General features: G+C 44.1%; 2 protein-coding genes across 3 annotated transcripts in view; both read left to right on the forward strand.

Moving 5' to 3' along the window:
• Positions 1-7335, forward strand: part of cfdp1 (craniofacial development protein 1) — a 45887-nt gene extending 38552 nt beyond the window's left edge. For both annotated transcript variants that reach the window (XM_055940277.1, XM_055940278.1), the window contains 2 exons: positions 1703-1861; positions 6137-7335. In XM_055940277.1, the coding sequence (XP_055796252.1) occupies positions 1703-1861; positions 6137-6230 (253 nt within the window). In that variant the 3' untranslated portion in view covers positions 6231-7335. The remainder of the gene's footprint in view (positions 1-1702; positions 1862-6136) is intronic.
• Positions 7336-11167: 3832 nt separating this feature from the next.
• LOC129867104 (breast cancer anti-estrogen resistance protein 1-like) overlaps positions 11168-18251 on the forward strand; it is a 106424-nt gene continuing 99340 nt past the window's right edge. The window contains exon 1 of the mRNA XM_055940280.1: positions 11168-11802. Coding sequence (XP_055796255.1) covers positions 11791-11802 — 12 coding nt within the window. The 5' untranslated portion in view covers positions 11168-11790. The remainder of the gene's footprint in view (positions 11803-18251) is intronic.

Consider the following 18251-nt stretch of genomic DNA (forward strand, 5'->3'; position numbering starts at 1 on the left):
GTGTCTACGTACATGTGCATGGCTGCATGCATGTGTAGGCTACTAGGCTGTTTGGATGTTTAGTCTGGCCAATGTTAGGCTGCTGTGGGAACAGTGCTCAGTGGACACAGCTGGCAGAAAGATGTCTGTAATCATGGGCTTATGTGACATGTTCAGTCAGCAGGTGTGTGTCTGTGTGTGGCAATATGTGTGTGTGTGAGGGGAGTTTGGGTGTGTTGCGTGTTGGTAGGATAAGACGTGTATGTGTGGCGTTCTGCTATTCTGGAGGAAATGGATCTGTTCCTGAAGGGAATCACAGCAAGACAGACAAACAAAACATTGTAGAAGAAAAGTCCAATTCCCCCTCGCGTTTCTGTTGCACGCCGTGCTCCTCTCTCTGAACGATGCTGACAGCGCCGACACAGATGGCAAATGCATTCTGTCAGGCAGACTTTAGCCTTGCTTCTCTTCAAGAAGTATCTGCCTGTGTGTGGATTAGAGAAATTTCTCTTTTCCTCTCATTCCTCCTTTTTTCTGTACCTGTAAATTCACCACCGCCCTTTAAATCGCAATATACTGACAATATTGGAGTGTGTGTTAGTGATACAGGCTTGTCGTTGGCCCTACCTCCAGCTGGATTGATTAGTATGTGTTTTCCAGTGTGTGTTGGTCCTCACGTTGCCTTGTCATCTTATAGCAGCCTGTTACGGCCGATTACATTACGAGCAGCTTGTTGCAACACACTTCGAATGAGCTGGAACTCTATATTAACAGGGTTGTTATCAACATGTTCAGAGCGGGAGGCTGTTCGTGTGGGTGGGTGTGTGCATGGGTGCGTGTGGAACGGTGTGGGCTGCCATGTCATCTTTTCTTGACCTTCGTTTCAGTGTCACTTCCCTTTCCTGGTGATCCACAAAAACCTTGAGATAGGAGACGCCCTTGTTAAACACACCCTGTCTTTACTCACACACACACACACACACACACACACACACACACACACACACACACACACACACACACACACACACACACACACACACACACACACACAGATGCACACACAGAGAGGAAAGCAATAATGAAACATTTTGAGTCTGTTCCTCTTGAAGGGACCTGTACTATGACTCACCTGAGTGTGAAAGTGCTAATTCTTGGACCCTTGACACCCTCTAGTCCCCCCCTCCAATGTCTGATGGCCCTCTTCCTCCCGCTAGGCTCCCTTATGGTGGAGAGAGAGCAGAGCCAGTCTAATGTCTTCAGCTATTTCTAAGCACACATCGTTTAACATTTCATTACTGCAGCCAAGCGAAACCTCAGTGTCAGGATGACTTTCTTCTGATTCAAAATGGACTGATGTCTTTGTTCAAACAGCTGCACAAAGAAACAAGCTGATGGGCTGAAATACTCTGCTAGAAGAATAACTGCAATTTAATTTTTTTAGGTTTTATAATCTGAAATCTATCCCTATTTCCTCCCTACTGCCCCAATTCCTTTTTTCTCATCTCTCTCTGCTCATTCACTCCCTTGCCCCATTATTCCATTATCTTCATTGTGAGCATTAGAGCTTGTGGTGATTTCATTTATTTCTCTCCCTTGAAACTTCCATCATCCCTTTTCTCTCCCATTTTCTGAACAAGAGGCTGGGTGAAAATTGCCAGCTTCATCAGCCCTGTGTCTGTATTCTCTGTCAGTGTGTAATGTCCATATGTGTCCTCCTCAGTGTGAAGAGGCCTGCAGGGATGGGTAGCATCCTGAACCGCCTCGGGGGGAAGAAACAGAAGATGAGCACGTTGGAGAAGTCCAAGATGGACTGGGACGCCTTCAAAGATGAGGAGGGCATCGGGGACGAGCTGGCCATCCACAACCGAGGCAAAGAAGGGTGAGTCTCTCTCTAATAGTACCAGCGAAGCCATATAGTGTTCTGCAACACCACTCCACCATAGAGAGGCAGGGAAACTGATAGATCAGTTAAAAAGTATTCTGCCTCTACCCACCAGCCTTATCCTGGTGGACTGGACCCATATCCTATCTACTACTAATCCTGAGCAACAGCACACGTCTATCTTTGATACCAGTGGCCTCTATCTATCTACAGTAGTCACTAGCAGGTTGGACTCTGGATAGACAGAAAGATCATCTCTGATAGACAAGTCCTTTGTGATGATAGGCAGGTTGTTCCTGACTGAGCTCTGCAGCAGTCCAGCCTTATCCCCCTGACTGACCTGTAGCTATGAAGCAGTCTGTCTGCATGCCTGCTCAGAATACCAGCAGCACCTGACACCCATGACTTCCACTGGCGTCCATCTCCCTTTCCTCTCCCAGCACAGGCAGGATTTCCCCTCTGCTGTCAGAGGCCCTGCAGTAGCATTATTCTTTCCAAAAGGTTACTGTTGAACAGATGAATCATTTAACAGCCCCCCCTCCATCTTTCTCTCCCCCTCTTATCTCCATCCTCATCTTTGTCTGACTGATGAGCCGTGCAGCCTGGCTGCTGGTCCCTTCTCCTCCTGCGTCACAGGAAAGCTAATGAGCAGAGATGGCAAAACACAGTCTAGAGCAGGTTGTAAATCTTTTTTTGGACACATTATTGAAACCACTCACATACACAGAAGCGTTTGCCCTATGTTCCTTTTGTATGCAGTGAGTGTTTGCTGTACATGTGAGTGTTTCAGGGCAGCCAACCACAGGACTATTGGTAGACACCTACTGTACACTAAAGTGGTACATATTCACTGCCCACCTTGGATATGAACAGATACACTCCATCTAGCCTATATAACATCCAGCCGTTATTCGGGAGTCCCATAGGGCGGCACACAATTGGCCCAGCGTCGTCCGGGTTTGGCATGGGTAGGCTGTCATTGTAAATAAGAATTTGTTCTTAACTGACTTGCCTAGTTAAATAAAATACAAATACAAATAAAAACATGACCAAAAGTATGTGGGAGGTGGTTAAGGAAGGAATAATGGTCTGGGGCTGTTTTTCATGGTTTGGGCTAGGCCCCTTAGTTCCAGTGAAGGGAAATCTTAATGCAATGACATTCTAGACTATTCTGTGCTTCCAACTTTGTGGCAACAGTTTGGGGAAGGCCCTTTCCTGTTTCAGCATGACAATGCCCCTGTGCACAAAGCTAGGTCCATACAGAAATGGTTTGTTGAGATCGGTGTGGAAGAACGTGACTGGCCTGCACAGAGCCCTGACCTTAACTTTATCGGACACCTTTGGAATGAATTGGAACGCTGACTACGAGCCAGACATGGCCTAACATCAGTGCCCGACATTACTGACAGTGAGACCTGAGGGGAACTCTGGAGTGTTGCACTCAAAAGTCATGTGTGTAGACAACAACTACTCAGCACGCTATATGTCTTGTCTCATCTACCACTGTAAACTGAAGTAACCTTGAGGCGTTTGACACATTTAGGCCAAGTTCAAGTGTTCACCCATAGGAAGGTGACCTGCTTTGTGGAGAACATATAACGGAGAAATGGAAGATGCCAAATTATTACAAAGTGGTCATATGTAGATTGGGTGGGAAGAATGGGCGCAGAATCAGATGACCTAATTCTGTCAGATAGGCCAACGGGGAAGTCATGACATCATCAACAGGGTCTCCATATTTTGCTGAATGGTGACTGTGAGGTGTCAGGTGATATACAGTGGGGTCTGAAATGATTGACATCGTTGATAAAGATGAGCAATAATGATTTTATGAAATAAATAATTCAAATACAGAGCTATATTGTATGCAAAAAAAAGGGGAAATTACACTGAGTGTATAAAACATTCGGAACATGACATAGACTGACCAGGTGAAAGCTGTGATCCCTTATTGATGTCTACTGTTAAATCAACTTCAATTGGTGTAGGTGAAGGGGAGGAGACAGGTTAAAGAAGGATTTTTAAGCCTTGTGACATGGATTATGTAGGTAAATTGGCTATACAAACCATTTAAGTGCCTTTGAACAGGGAATGGTAGTAGGTTCCAGGCTCACTGGTTTGAGTGTGTCAAGAACTAAAGCGCTGCTGTGTTTTTCACTCACATTAGTTTCCCGTGTGTATCAAGAATGGTCCACCACCTTAAGGACATCCAACCAACTAGACACAACTGTGGGAAGCATTGGAGTCAACATGTGCCAGCATCCCTGTGGAACGCTTTCGACACCTTGTAGAGTCCATGCCCCGACGAATTGAGACTGTTCTGAGGGCAAAAGGAGGTGCAACTCAATATTAGGAAGGTGTTCCTAGTGTTTTGTACACTCAGTGTATATTATTTTATACTAATACAATTGTTCAGAGAAAGAGATTTATTTTAACAAGTAATAGTTTTTTCTCTTAAAAAGATAGGGGTCAAAATGATTAAAGATTTTTATAAATAAAGTAGTCAAAAGTTTAGTATTTTGTCCCATATTCTTAGCACTTAAAGATTACATTAAGTTTGTCACACTACAAACTTGATGGATGCATTTGCAGTTCATTTTGGTTGTTTCAGATTTTTTTGTGCCCAATAATAATGAATGGTAAATAATGTATTTTCACTTTATATAATAAATAAGAATATTATATGTTCCTAAACACTTCTACATTAATTTAATGTGGATGCTACCATGATTACGGATAATTATGAATGAATTGTTAATAATGATGAGTGAGAAAGTTACAGAGGGTCAAAGATCCTACTTCCAAGACATGCTAACCTCTCACCATTACCAATAGCAGGGGAGGTTAGCATGTCTTGGGGGTATCACGATTACCCAGTCATTATAATTACCCAGCTTGCAACTGTCTCCATGGCTACCCAGCGCTCCTTAGTGTGAGGTGGGAGCTAGCTCTCTCATTTCTCCAATCCCATGTTTTTGTCTACACTAGAGCCAGGCACTTGGGGGGTTCATACTCCCCTGGGGATGCTAATCTAGCATGACATCATTGCCCGTTGCTAAGAGCAGCCCTAGTAACATTGGGATGATTAACTCCGTCACTGCCTGCTGAGAGTAGAGGAGGCTCATAACCATGCAGGCAGAGATGTCACACTACCCACCACTGTGTCTGTGTTACAGTATAAGATATGAGAGAGGAGACCGTCTCACTCTATATTCAGCTTCTCTAGACAGTGGTGAGATGAAGTAAAGACCGTAGTTTAGAAGGTTCAGAAATACAACCCGTCCGACAGCTAAATTGCTGCTTTCTCCGAGTACCTCAATTTCTCCTGTGTTTTTCCATCTCTTTGGGAGGGATGTGGTTGTGTGGAGGGAGTCAGTCTACAGGGTTCGGAGGCCAGGGGCCTGGGCAAGAGACTGCAGTAAGCGGTCCACTGGGCCACACTGGGAGGCCGCAGAGCTGTTCTCGGAGCTCCAGACAGCCCCATAGTCAGGCTACGCCCTGGGCCGGCTCTCCCACGGGGGTCACACACAGACTGGGGGGCCAGTGATGAGGCCTCCCTCTCTCTGATCTAGGGCCAGAGAACAACCAGTGGTGGGTGTGAGCCGTGAGGGAGCTGGCTTCTTCCTATCTCTGGGAACGGGTTTGGGTTTAGAGGATAACTGTGGGTACAGTGGTGTATTTAATTCAAACTGTCCCTTGTGTGTAGAGATATGGATCCTAGTGTGCTAGGCAGAGGCAGTGCTTAGAGAGAGAAGGAAAAGGAAAAGAATATGGGAAGAGCTACTTTCCTAGCTCCTGCTGGGTAAGAAGGGTTAAACAGCCATTGGGGACACCTACAGCCCCTCTGTCTTACCACCTAGGGATTCATTACACTCATCTTCATCACACAAATGCAGATTTAGTTATCAATACCTCAGCTATTCAAGTGTCAACTGTTGTAGTTGACTGTTGTAGTTGACTGTTGTAGTTGACTGTTGTAGTTGACACTTGAATAGCTGAGGTATTGATAACTAAATTTGCATTTGTGTGACGAAGATGCTTGTAATAAGCCAGAGAGTTGTCAATCAACTAATTTACTTTTGTGTGTGCACTTAGTGCTAACATACTATCAGGTGTTCACTATAACAATGAGCCAGGACCTTGCGTAACATGCTTGTCCCAGAACGGCTGTTCTATAGGAGCAGTGTGTTTGCGTGCCTGCTTTGTAATATCTCCTGCTGGATGTTTATGTGTGTGTTAGTAATTCTATTTTCTGTGTTTGTTGGTTTTTAGATATGTGGAGAAAAAGAATTTCCTGCAGAGAGTTGACCACCGGCAGTTTGAGCAGGAAAAGAAAGTACGTCTCGGCAACATCATGAAGCGATGACAAGGAATAATGGAGGAGGTACATTAACAATTGTGACACATGCGCGCGCACCACTCTGAACATGCCTGCCCAGTTCCCTCCCATGATTTCTCTTCCCAGTACTTGGCCTCTGGACTGCCCATGTGTTTGGAATGGCCAACAGTACCTGCTACCTGCTGTTTTTGGACCTGCGTCAGACTTCACATTCCCAATCTACACACAGCGCTCTCATTACACCTCCATCTGTTCCTGGATCTGCGTGTGACCCGAATCACCTAGACTCAGACCCCTGACTGTGTCTTCCTATCTCTATGAGAGGTGTGGTGGCAGTGTTAACCTGCTTACCTCAGCACATGGCTGTGTGGGTTTTCCTGTACTAAACATTTGTCATCATCATCACCAGGATGAAGGAAAAAATGGAAAGCATTCCAGGAGTGAGAAGAGGAGAATGAGCAGCACAGTCATGATTCCACACCCTGAACTCTGGATCAGTCGTTATTGGCATTGACTTGAAAGGGAGGAGGAGAGCGGGAAAGAGGAAGAATCCACACACTGCTCAGATATTTGTGCCATCCCTCTACACCTCCTGCAGTGATTCGGTTTGGTGTGCTGTTCATTGGAAGAGTTAAAGTTGATTGCATTTCACCTCCCTGTTGTGCGGACTGCGCTTCTCTGGATAAATTCCAGCTAATCCGAGGAGAAGATTTGTCTCACTCTCTGATGTACCTTAGTTATACCAATAACGATCACAGTTTCTGACATGATGCACGATGAAAGATCTATGTTTTATCAACATGTCAGCTTAGCTGCTTCTTAAACCTGAGCTAAGAGGGGAGAGGATCACTGAGCGTTTCCTCAACGTGTGCTACTGTTCTCCCAACGTAATGACACGGCTCCTATTACAAGGTAATTTTATGGTTGTTCAGTAACAGACACTCACACAGACAGGCTAATTCAGGGACTTTATTTTTAGTTACAGGTTGTTAAATGAATGGGCTTCAAGTGTGTCTGAATAATAACGTCTCGTGTTATTATGTCAGAATTTGGACTTGTGTGATGTTGTTATCCTGGTACTGTACTGTGTCAACTGTATAACATTGAATAAAGCACGCTATTTGGTTTGAAATGGTTGTTTTCGTACAGATGGTATTGTTTTGCTCATTTGTACCCCTGACCTCCCCAAGGCCTTATATTCCAGCCTTCCTCTTCCACCTTCCAAGGCGTTCCCTTCTCCAGACCACTGTCTCCAGAAACACTACAATTACACCATAACCTGTTCCTCCCTGCCCCCTCTTCCCCAACTGTTGCCCTCTCCCTCACCCCCCTAAGTCCTACACCCCTAACCCCATCCCCCATGCCTCCCGTCTTACCCACTCTGCTATGCCTTAAATAAGGAGGTCAGAGGACTCCACCACTCACACAGTATCTCTCAACCTGATTTCCTCTGTATCCAGGCCCCCTCCACTCACTACTTCTGTGTTTCATGCCTGAGTGGTTGGAGGGGAAAGGAGGAGAAGCCTGTGCATCCTTCATAAGAGGGGAATTGACTTGTTTACATTACATAGTTATAGGCATCCCCATGGGTACTCACTCACTCAGTACATTTGTTTGTTCTAATTTTGCTTCATGTAACCGGACAAAAGCTTACTCTATATTTTATATAAGCCGGTTTAGATAAAGAGATCCTGTGTACTGTACTCTCCCTTCAGCAGGGATTCTCTCTGACACATGAAAAGCCTGCAGAGACATGCAGAAACACACTCACGTACAGTACACAAACAGTTGCATATTTGGATGGAGGTTATTCTGTCCTATAGGCTATATAGGCCGATGTAGGAGGCCGGCAGCAGGCTCCCCAGTGCGTATGTGCTTCCTGCATTACATTTCTGCTTCATCACTGGCACATTTCACATTGACGGGGCGGGTTGAGAGCTTCAAGTTCCTCGCTGTCCATATCCCTAAGGATCGATCATGGTCCACACACACAAACACAGTCATGAATAGGGCCTCTTCCCCCTCAGGAGGCTGAAAAGATTTGACATGGGCCCTGAGATCCTCAAAAAGTTCTACTGTTGTACCATTGAGAGCATCTTGACTTGGTATGGCAACTTGGTATGGCATGGCCTCCAACCGCAAGGCGCTACAGAGGGTAGTGCGTACGGCCCAGAGGAAGGCCCTACAAATTGTAAAAGACTACAGCCACCCAAATCATAGACTGTTCTCTCTGCTACCGTACGGCAAGTGGTACCGATGCCAAGCATTTCGATACACACGCAATAACATCTGCTAAACACGTGGATGTGACCATTAAGATTTGATATCATTTTGTTGCAAGTCTGGAACCAAGAGGACCCTGAGCAGCTTCTACCCACAAGCCATAAGACTGCTAAATAGTTAGCAAAATATAAACGCAACATGCAACAATTTCAACGACTTTACTGAGTTACAGTTTATATAAGGAAACCAGTCAATTGAAATAAATTCATTACGACCTAATCTATGGAGTTCACATGACTGGGAAGGGGTGCAGCTATGGGTGGGCCTCGGAGGGCATAGGTCCACCCACTTGGGAGCAAGGCCCAGGCAATCAGAATTATTTTCCCCCCACAAAAGTGCTTAATTACAGACAGAAATACTCCTTAGTTTCATCAGCTGTCTGGGTGGCTGGTCTTAGACGATCCCGCAGGTGAAGAAGCCGAATGTGGAGGTTCTGGGACATGCCACACCTGTCAGATGGCTGGATTATCTTGGAAAGGGAGAAATGCTCACTAAAAGTTATGTGAAAGAAATGTGTGCACCAAATCTGAGAGAAATGAGCTTTTTGGGATCTTTTATTTCAGCTCATGAAACATGGGCCAACAATTACATGTTCTGTTATATATTTTTGTTTAGTATAGTTAACCAAATGGCTACCCAGACAATCTGCATTGAACTTTTTTGACTCATCACATATGCTGCTGACTCTGTTTATTATCTATCCTGTTGCCTAGTCACTTTAGTCCTAGTTATATGTACGTACATTATCTTCCTCAATTACCTCATTCCCCTGCACATCGACTCGGAACTGGTACCTTGTGTATATAGCCAAGTTATTGTTACTCATTGTTTATTTACAGTATTATTACTTTTCTATTATTTCTCTATTTTCTCTCTCTGCATTGTTGGGAAGGTCCCGTAAGTAAGCATTTCACTTTTAGTCTACACCTGTTTACGAAGCATGTGATGAATATAATTTGATTTGACATTTCTGTACAGGCTCCTCCACCAACACCAGCACCCACCACAGCCGAAACTAGGCCTGCAGTGGCCTGCATGATTTATTCTACACTGCTGTTACACACACCTCTCTCTCCCTCTCTCCTTTCTTTCTCTCTCTCTCTCTCTCTCTCTCCTTTCTCTTTCTCACAGACTAAGCAGATGAGCAGTCATCCTCATCTTTATTCAATTGCTCCCGCACCCACACACACTCCGAGAGAGAGACCAGTGCACTCTCCAGAGCTGTGGAGAGCAAGTCATCCTCATTTTTATTAAAATACACCTACCCTTATTTATTTTCTGTTTCTTCTCTTGGATGGTTAAGTGACTTTGGGAGCCCCAAGTAATTCTCCCAGCTTGTCTCCTTCCTACACTGTGCTCACTTCCACCATGGCTGTTACCCTGCAAATGCCTTTTAAACTCACTCACTTTGTCACCGTTTCTTATGCTCAGTTTAACTTGACCACTGTTCACCTCTCACCTCACCTGTATGTAGGTGGTAGTTGAACTATTCTCATCTGCACAACCTGTGCTTGACCGTGACGTAAAAATAGATTGGAAGAAAGACAAAGAGGATGGATAAAGAACAGGTTAAAGGAGTATGGAAGAGAGAGTTGGCTGGGAAATAACGATTTAGATTATATACAGTTGCTGTGCTTTTGTCAAGGGAAGGAAGTCTTATTATAGTGTGAAAAACCAACTGCAACTGTAACCTTTAACCCTCATCTCAAAACTTACATTAACTTGAAACACAAATCTTTACCCACACTCTGACCCTGGCTTAAACTCCTACAAAATCTCAATTTAACCTCTAAAAGAGGCCCCCCTGTGGTTTTCCACATATAGGTGGTTGGGTGAGCCTTAGTTTGCCGCTAGGAATGCCTGATATATCTGACACACATTTCACGTCTTCACCTCCAGGCATGTGTAGCTGTCTGTCACCAAATACCATTGTTTCAAGTTGATTTTAAAAAGCCAACACCGTTGGGAGGATAATTATAATCACTGACACAAGAATCTCAAATAACAGCAGGAGCAAATGGTCCAGATGCCTTCCCCTCCCTGCTATCCAAACACTAAAAGCTCTGCTAGAGGCTTTGGTAACACTTCTTTAGAAGTTGTTATGAGCATATTTGAGCCGTTATGTCTTATTACAAGGCTTATAATGTTATGTCTCCCAATGCATCAAACTGACTGTTATTTAGTCCGGATAAATAAAGGGGTCATACATCTTCATAAAAAGTCTTACAATGCATGATTACTAAAACCTTCTCTGAGGTGTTGCCTGTACACTGTCATCGTTTCTTAGCACAACTTATTTCCTACCATGAAAGTGCTTTTTATGGTCCACAGTGTTAATTTATGCATTTGGAGAGAGGCTGATCATAGAGTAGTGCATAAGGTGATTTGTGCAAAAGGTGTCCCAAAATCACTTCAAAAGAAACCTACACTTCAACCTAGGCCACTTTATTGTATATGTATATTTTCCAGTTATTAAACTTCACATTAATTGGTGCAATACATTTGACAACATCCTAACCTTCAGATGTGGATACATGACCATAAGTGTATCTAGGCCTATTGGACAATTCACCCACGATAGCCGACAACAATGTAGACATTCCCTTTAAGTGGCAACCTTTGGGAGCTCAGAAATGATTCTGCATATATTTCAATAGATTTATTTAGGAGAGCATGAGTTTAACATGATAAGGTAGGGCAGGCCTTATCACGACAAAAACCTTAATCTTATTGCAGCCTCTTCTTTTTGATGGTGGAAAACGGGAGACCATCCCTTTAAACAAAACTTGACGGTTTCATTAGAACGGTATAGAGCGCCGCGGTCTTTCGTGCAGCAGCAGTGATACACGCAGCAGGCGCAAGACTGGAGACAATCTTTTTTTCATTCTGTTTGACACTGAACGCAAAGTTGCGATTTAAAAAATTATATTTTACATTGGATTATTGGGAAAATTAACGAAACGTGTGACATAGAAGAACAAGAGGAGAGTTACGGTGTGTTGGAGACGGGAGCTCTGGACGTTCATGAGCTGGACTGCGCCGCATTTGGTGGGCTGCTCCTAGCTTGGAAAATCCCACCATATCCCTGACATTTATTCCCAACTCAACCTGAACGGAGAACTGACACTGACGTAGATGCATTTTAAAGGAAAAAGATGGAATAAAGGCTGACATCGAAGGCGTCCTGAAGAAAATAGCTTTTTTGTTGTTGTTGAAAAAGTAGCCTACAGCTTCTTAAATAACCTATCCATTTTTTTGTTGTAGTCAAATAGAGGCATAGCCTACTCTAACAACACATCACAAGATGTCTGTTCCGGTAAGTGTTATTTAAAGGTTACTATTTAAATCCTCTATTGGAAGACAACCATGTAATGATGTTACATCTGGCATGAACTTTCGTTGCCTACAATGTCAGCGATATAATGTTGCCATTGCCAAGTGTCATTTTCGTTTGCTGCTTAGGGAGTTACTTTGTATTATCATTGTACTACCACTGTTATGAACATATTTATTTTCACTTTTTTTTAATCATTTGTTAAAATGTACACACTAGGAGTGGTAGGCCCGACACGCACTGCTTGCTGGTCTGGCAGGCTGTTCTTGTCAACCTGTCACATTTGACTGGGATGGGCATAGTAGTGCCAACGTTGCAGCCTGAGTTTTGTCAGTTGCAAAGCATTAGGTTAAACCTTTACTGCAATTATGTTACCACCTGTAGGCTATAGTTTGAGTGTAATGCCAAAATAATTGGTCTTGGACACTTAATGCTTCATGTGACTAGGATATGCAGTTGTGTTGCAGAAATGTTTTTCTTTCTGTTGTCTTCTGTTGGTTTGACAGCAGTCTACCATTAAACCAACAGCCTGCAAATCAGTAAAAAATAAATAAATTGTACCCCAGTAATAATAACAAAAGGTAACAGTTCCATCCTTTGATGTGTATTGGACTTGTGTATTGTAGATATTGACATGACTCAGTTCTCCTTCGGCAAGTACTGTTCTATCTAGCTTGGCATGTGTTATTATGCACACAGATATCTGAAACGGCATGCTCTAACCTGTGGGAAGCGTCCTTCTGCAATATGCATCTCAACTCCACCAGTTTGTGACGAGATCCCCAAGTTGTTTTATCATGATGCTTCAAATTCAGAGCTCATTGTTTTCCCCATGTCAGGTTTAGGGAGTAGAATGTGCTGCAAGTCACACTTCTACAAACACTGAAATATATGCTAGTTTTCCTCAGGACAGCGAAGGGCTGATTACAGAGTTGTCTCCTATACACTGAGATATACTGTATAGAGGCCTCTTTGCCTGTAGATCATCTGGATATATAACATTATCACCTATGCTAACTAGCCTCATGCCATTAGAGCGATGTAATGGACAACCTTTACTTCCTTGTTTGTTTTGCAGAGTGTTTGAGCAAATGGTACAGCACATTATGAATCAGTGTATTAGGCTATGTGTTATTGTCTTGAGTAAGACTGTGCACAGTTTCAGCTTGTGTGGGTTGTTGGTTTGGTTTTTAATGTATGTTTCACCTTTAGTTAGATATACTCTGCACTGTATTCAACAAACACAGTCCAGATTGCAGGTCCCATGTCTTGGGGCCTGGGCTTGATGGCAACAGCTGTTCTCTGTGCATTCAGGATGACATGTCTCATGAACGCCATGAGTAAACCCAGCACCTCATGCCAACCAGTCTGAGTCCTTTCACCTGGCTGCCTAATACGTCACTGGGAAATCAACATCACACGTCACTTGGGTGTGACTGTCCACCCAATCCAGTGGACAAATCATTGTCGCACACTTTTCCATTGCGTAGGTGTTATTCAAGATTTCCCATAGAAATCATGTTAGAAATGGGGGTGCTTTGGAAGATGGCTGGTGTCCAACAGATTGTTTCCATTTGTACACTATTATTCTTTCAGTAATAGTGTAATACCATTGTTATTTCAACATTATAGCTTTCAGTATAACGTCTGCTATCCATTTTATTATGTGTATTCTTTTTGGGAGTGCAGATTTGTCAAAGCATCCAATGTTGTTGCTTGGGTGATGGGTGTATTTCCTCGGTGGCCTGCCAAAATTCTAATAGACTGGGAGTCCCTGTGGAGAGTTTCCTCCTGCTGTATTTGATGTATTAATTCCTCCAGTCAACCATATTATGGGGGAAATTAAACTGATGTTTGCATGGGATCAGCCCGTAGAGTTAAGCATGCTTAGGTGAACAGGAAGTGCTAGTAGTAGCAGGGGTCCCAATGCTCCAATGCTGCAAGGCTTAGATGCTAAACACCATGTCATTCACCAATCACATCTGTGGCTTTTTAGTCATTCCTCCTTTGATATTATGGATTTAACATTTGTTATTAGTAATTCACTGCTTAACTGATAGATTGCTTACAGCATGCTGTACATTTACTATAAGTAGAATATAATAGCGTCAATAGCAATTTTTCTGTTAATGCCGCTGTAGATAGCGTGCTATTATACACTATATATACAAAAGTATGTGGACACCCCTTCAAATTAGTGGATTAGACTATTTCAGCCACACCCATTGCTGACTGGTGTATGAAATCTAGCACACACCCATGCAATCTCCATTGACAAACATTGGAAGTAGAATGGCCTCACTGAAGAGCTCAGTGTCTTTCAATGTGGCACCGTCATAGGATGCCGCTTTTCCAACAAGTCAGTTCGTCAAATTTCTGCCCTGCTAGAGCTGCCCCGGTCAACTGTAAGTGCTGTTATTGTGAAGTGGAAACGTCTAGGAGCAACAACGGCTCAGCCGCGAAGTGATAGGCCACACAAGCTCACAGAACAGGACCGCTGAAGTGCGTAGCGTGTAAAAATAATCTGTCCTCAGTTGCAATACACACTACCGAGTTCCAAATTGCCTCTGGAAGCAACGTCGACACAAGAACTGTTCGTCGGGAGCTTAATGAAATAGTTTTCCATGGCCGAGCAGCTGCACACAAGCCTAAGATCACCATGCGCAATGCCATCACGCTTCACCATCTGGCAGTCTGACAGAATCTGGGTTTGACAGATGCCAGGAGAACGCTACCTGCCCCAATGTATAGTGCCAACTGTAAAGTTGGTGGAGGAGGAATAATGGTATGGGGCTGTTTTTCATCGTTCTAACTAGGCCACTTAGTTCCAGTGAAGGAAAATCTTAATGCTACAGCATATAATGACATTCTAGACTATTCTGTGTTCACAATTTTGTGGCCCAGTTTGGGGAAGGCCCTTTCCTGTTTCAGCATGACAATGCCCCCGGGCGCAAAGCAAGGTCCATACAGAAATAAGTGAGAGGTTATTTTCCTGACACCACACTCCAAGGGCCCTCACCTCCTCCCTGTAGGCCGTCTCGTCGTTGTTGGTAATCAAGCCTACCACTGTAGTGTCGTCTGCAAACTTGATGATTCAGTTGGAGGCGTGCATAGCCACGCAGTCATGGGTGAACAGGGAGTACAGGAGAGGGCTCAGAACGCACCCTTGTGGGGCCCCAGTGTTGAGGATCAGCGGGGTGGAGATGTTGTTTCCTACCCTCACCACCTGGGGGCGGCCCGTCAGGAAGTCCAGGACCCAGTTGCACAGGGCAGGGTCTCGAGCTTAATGACGAGTTTGGAGGGTACTATGGTGTTAAATGCTGAGCAGTAATCGATGAACAGCATTCTTACATAGGTATTCCTCTTGTCCAGATGGGTTAGGGCAGTGTGCAGTGTGAATGCGTCGTCTGTGGACCTATTGGGGCGGTAAGCAAACTGGAGTGGGTCTAGGGTGTCAGGTAGGGTGGAGGTGATATGGTCCTTGACTAGTCTCTCAAAGCACTTCATGATGATGGGAAGTGAGTGCTACGGGGCGATAGTCATTTAGCTCAGTTACCTTCGCTTTCTTGGGAACAGGATCAATGGTGGCCCTCTTAAAGCATGTGGGAACAGCAGACTGGGATAAGGATTGATTGAATATGTCCGTAAACACACCAGCCAGCTGGTCTGTGCATGCTCTGAGGACGCGGCTAGGTCGCGCATTAGATATGCTGATACAATGTAGGGAGCCTTGTTTTCAGATTAGCCTTGTTAAAATCCCCAGCTACAATAAATGCAGCCTCAGGATATGTGGTTTCCAGTTTACATAGAGTCCAATGAAGTTCTTTCAAGGCCGTCGATGTGTCTGCTTGGGGGGGGATATACACGACTGTGATTATAATCGAAAAGAGTTCTCTTGGTAGATAATGCGGTCAGCATTTGATTGTAAGGAATTCTAGTTCAGGTGAACAAAAGGACTTGAGTTCCTGTATGTTGTAATAATCACACCACGTCTCGTTAGTCATAAGGCATACACCCCCGCCCTTCTTCTTACCAGAGAGATGCTTGTTTCTGTCGGCGCGATGCGTGAAGAAACCAGGTGGCTGTACCGACTCTGATAACGTATCCCGAGTGAGCCATGTTTCCTTGAAACAAATAACGTTACAATCTCTGATGTCTCTCTGGAAGGCAACCCTTGCTCGGATTTCTTCTACCTTGTTGTCAAGAGACTGGACATTGGCGAGTAGTATGCTCGGGAGCGGTGCGCGATGTGCCCGTCTACGGAGCCTGACCAGAAGACCGCTCCGTCTGCCCCTTCTGCGGCACTGTTGTTTTGGGTCGCCGGCTGGGATCCAATCCATTGTCCTGGGTAGTGGACCAAACAGAGGATCTGCTTCGGGAAAGTCGTATTCCTGGTCGTAATGTTGGTGAGTTGACGTTGCTCTTATATCCAATAGTTCCTCCCGGCTGTAGGTAATAAAACTTAAGATTTCCTGGGGTAAGAAATAATACATAAAAAAATAAAATACTGCATAGTTTCCTAAGAACGCGAAGCGAGGTGGCCATCTCTGTCGGTGCCGGAAGTCCCACATACTTGTGATCATGTAGTGTAGTTTACAGTATAGAATGTTTTTTAAAGATGCATACATTTGGGGAATATGCATGTCCTAAATACAGTACAAGTTGGCTTATGGACACATACAGTATACATAAATAAAAACATGTCATTGTTAAATGGAACCTTTATTTAACTAGGTAAGTCAGTTAAGAACAAGTTCTTATTTACAATGACGGCCTACACCGGCCAAACCCGGGCGACGCTGGGCCAACTGTGAGCTGCCCTATGGGATTCACAAGCACGGCCGGTTGTGATACAGCCTGGAATTGAACCAGGGTGTCTGTAGTGACGCCTCTAGCACTGAGATGCAGTGCCGTAGACCTCTGTGCCACTCGGGAGCCCAAATGAATGCATGCAGCTGTATGCACATGCATTCATAATATACCATGAATTCATGCAAAATACATAGGGGAGAGTGGGGTAAATTGAGCCATTTTTTACGTTCAGCATCACCATCAAGGGAAATATAGCATTCTTTCTAACAAAGATATTTACATATTTTAGGATGTTGTGTATCCCTGGAATAATCAGAATTCATCTAAACATTACATTTGAAATCATAGCTTTACCAAAAGAGGTCTTTTGGCACAACTTACCCCAGGTATGGGGTAAGTTGAGTCACGCGACAGGGTAAGTCAAGCCGCCAACAAATTTCTGTACTGAATGAAGTATTTCCACCACCTCAATTTACCCCAAGGCAAACATTTTGACTATATTAGCCGACACAGCTACAAGGATGCACTTTCATGCTAGTTTTAGGATTTCATATTGAAGCTTATAGAGACCCCAACTGATGTAACAATTTTAAAATTATCCACTTTGGTTTAAATACAAGCATCATGAAACCTCTTACACAATACATTAATTTGTTTATTTTGACCTCACTTGCACCTTTTCCATGTGGTTTCTTCCTTCACAGACTACATGAAATGATGACCACTTCCTAAATATTTGGTCAAATTATACATTTTGTGTATGGTTTCCTAGAAACAAGGGTAGCTCAACTCTGTCTAATCTCCCCTACATACACGGAACAAAAATATAAACGCGCTCAAAAATGTTATTGAGTTACAGTTCATAAAAGGAATTAGTCAATTGAAGTGAATTCATTAGGCCCTAATCTATGGATTTTACATTACAAAGAATACAGATATGCATCTGTTGGTCACACATACCTTAAAAACAGGAAGGGGCGTGGATCAGAAAACCAGTCAGTATCTGGTGTGACCACCATTTGCCTCATGCAGTGCGACCCATCTCCTTCACATAGAGTTGATCAGGCTGTTGATTGTGGCCTATGAAATGTTGTCTCACTCCTCTTCCATGGCTGTGCGAAGTTGCTGGATATTGGTGGGAACTGGAACACGCTGTCGTACACGTTGATCCAGAGCATCCCAAACATGCTCAATGGGTGACATGTTTGGTGAATATGCAGGCCGTGGAAGAACTGGGAAATGTTCAGCTTCCAGGAATTGTGTACAGATCATTGTGACATGAGGCCATGCATTATCATGCTGAAACATGAGGTGATGGCGGCGGATGAATGGCACGGCAATGGGCCTCAGGATCTCATCACAGTATCTCTGTGCATTCAAACTGCCATAGATAAAATGCAATTATGTTCGTTGTCTGTAGTTTATGCCTGCCCATACCATAATCCCACCGCCACCATGGGGTACTCTGTCCACATTGTTGACATCAGCAAACCGCTCGCCCACACGACGCCATACATGCAGTCTGCCATCTGCCCAGTACAGTGGAAACCGGGATTCATCCCTGCAGTCAGGTCAAGACCCTGGTAGGACGATGAGCACGCAGATGACCTTCCCTGAGA

The sequence above is a fragment of the Salvelinus fontinalis genome, chromosome 12 (genome assembly GCF_029448725.1).
Source record: "Salvelinus fontinalis isolate EN_2023a chromosome 12, ASM2944872v1, whole genome shotgun sequence".
Classification (NCBI taxonomy): domain Eukaryota; kingdom Metazoa; phylum Chordata; class Actinopteri; order Salmoniformes; family Salmonidae; genus Salvelinus; species Salvelinus fontinalis.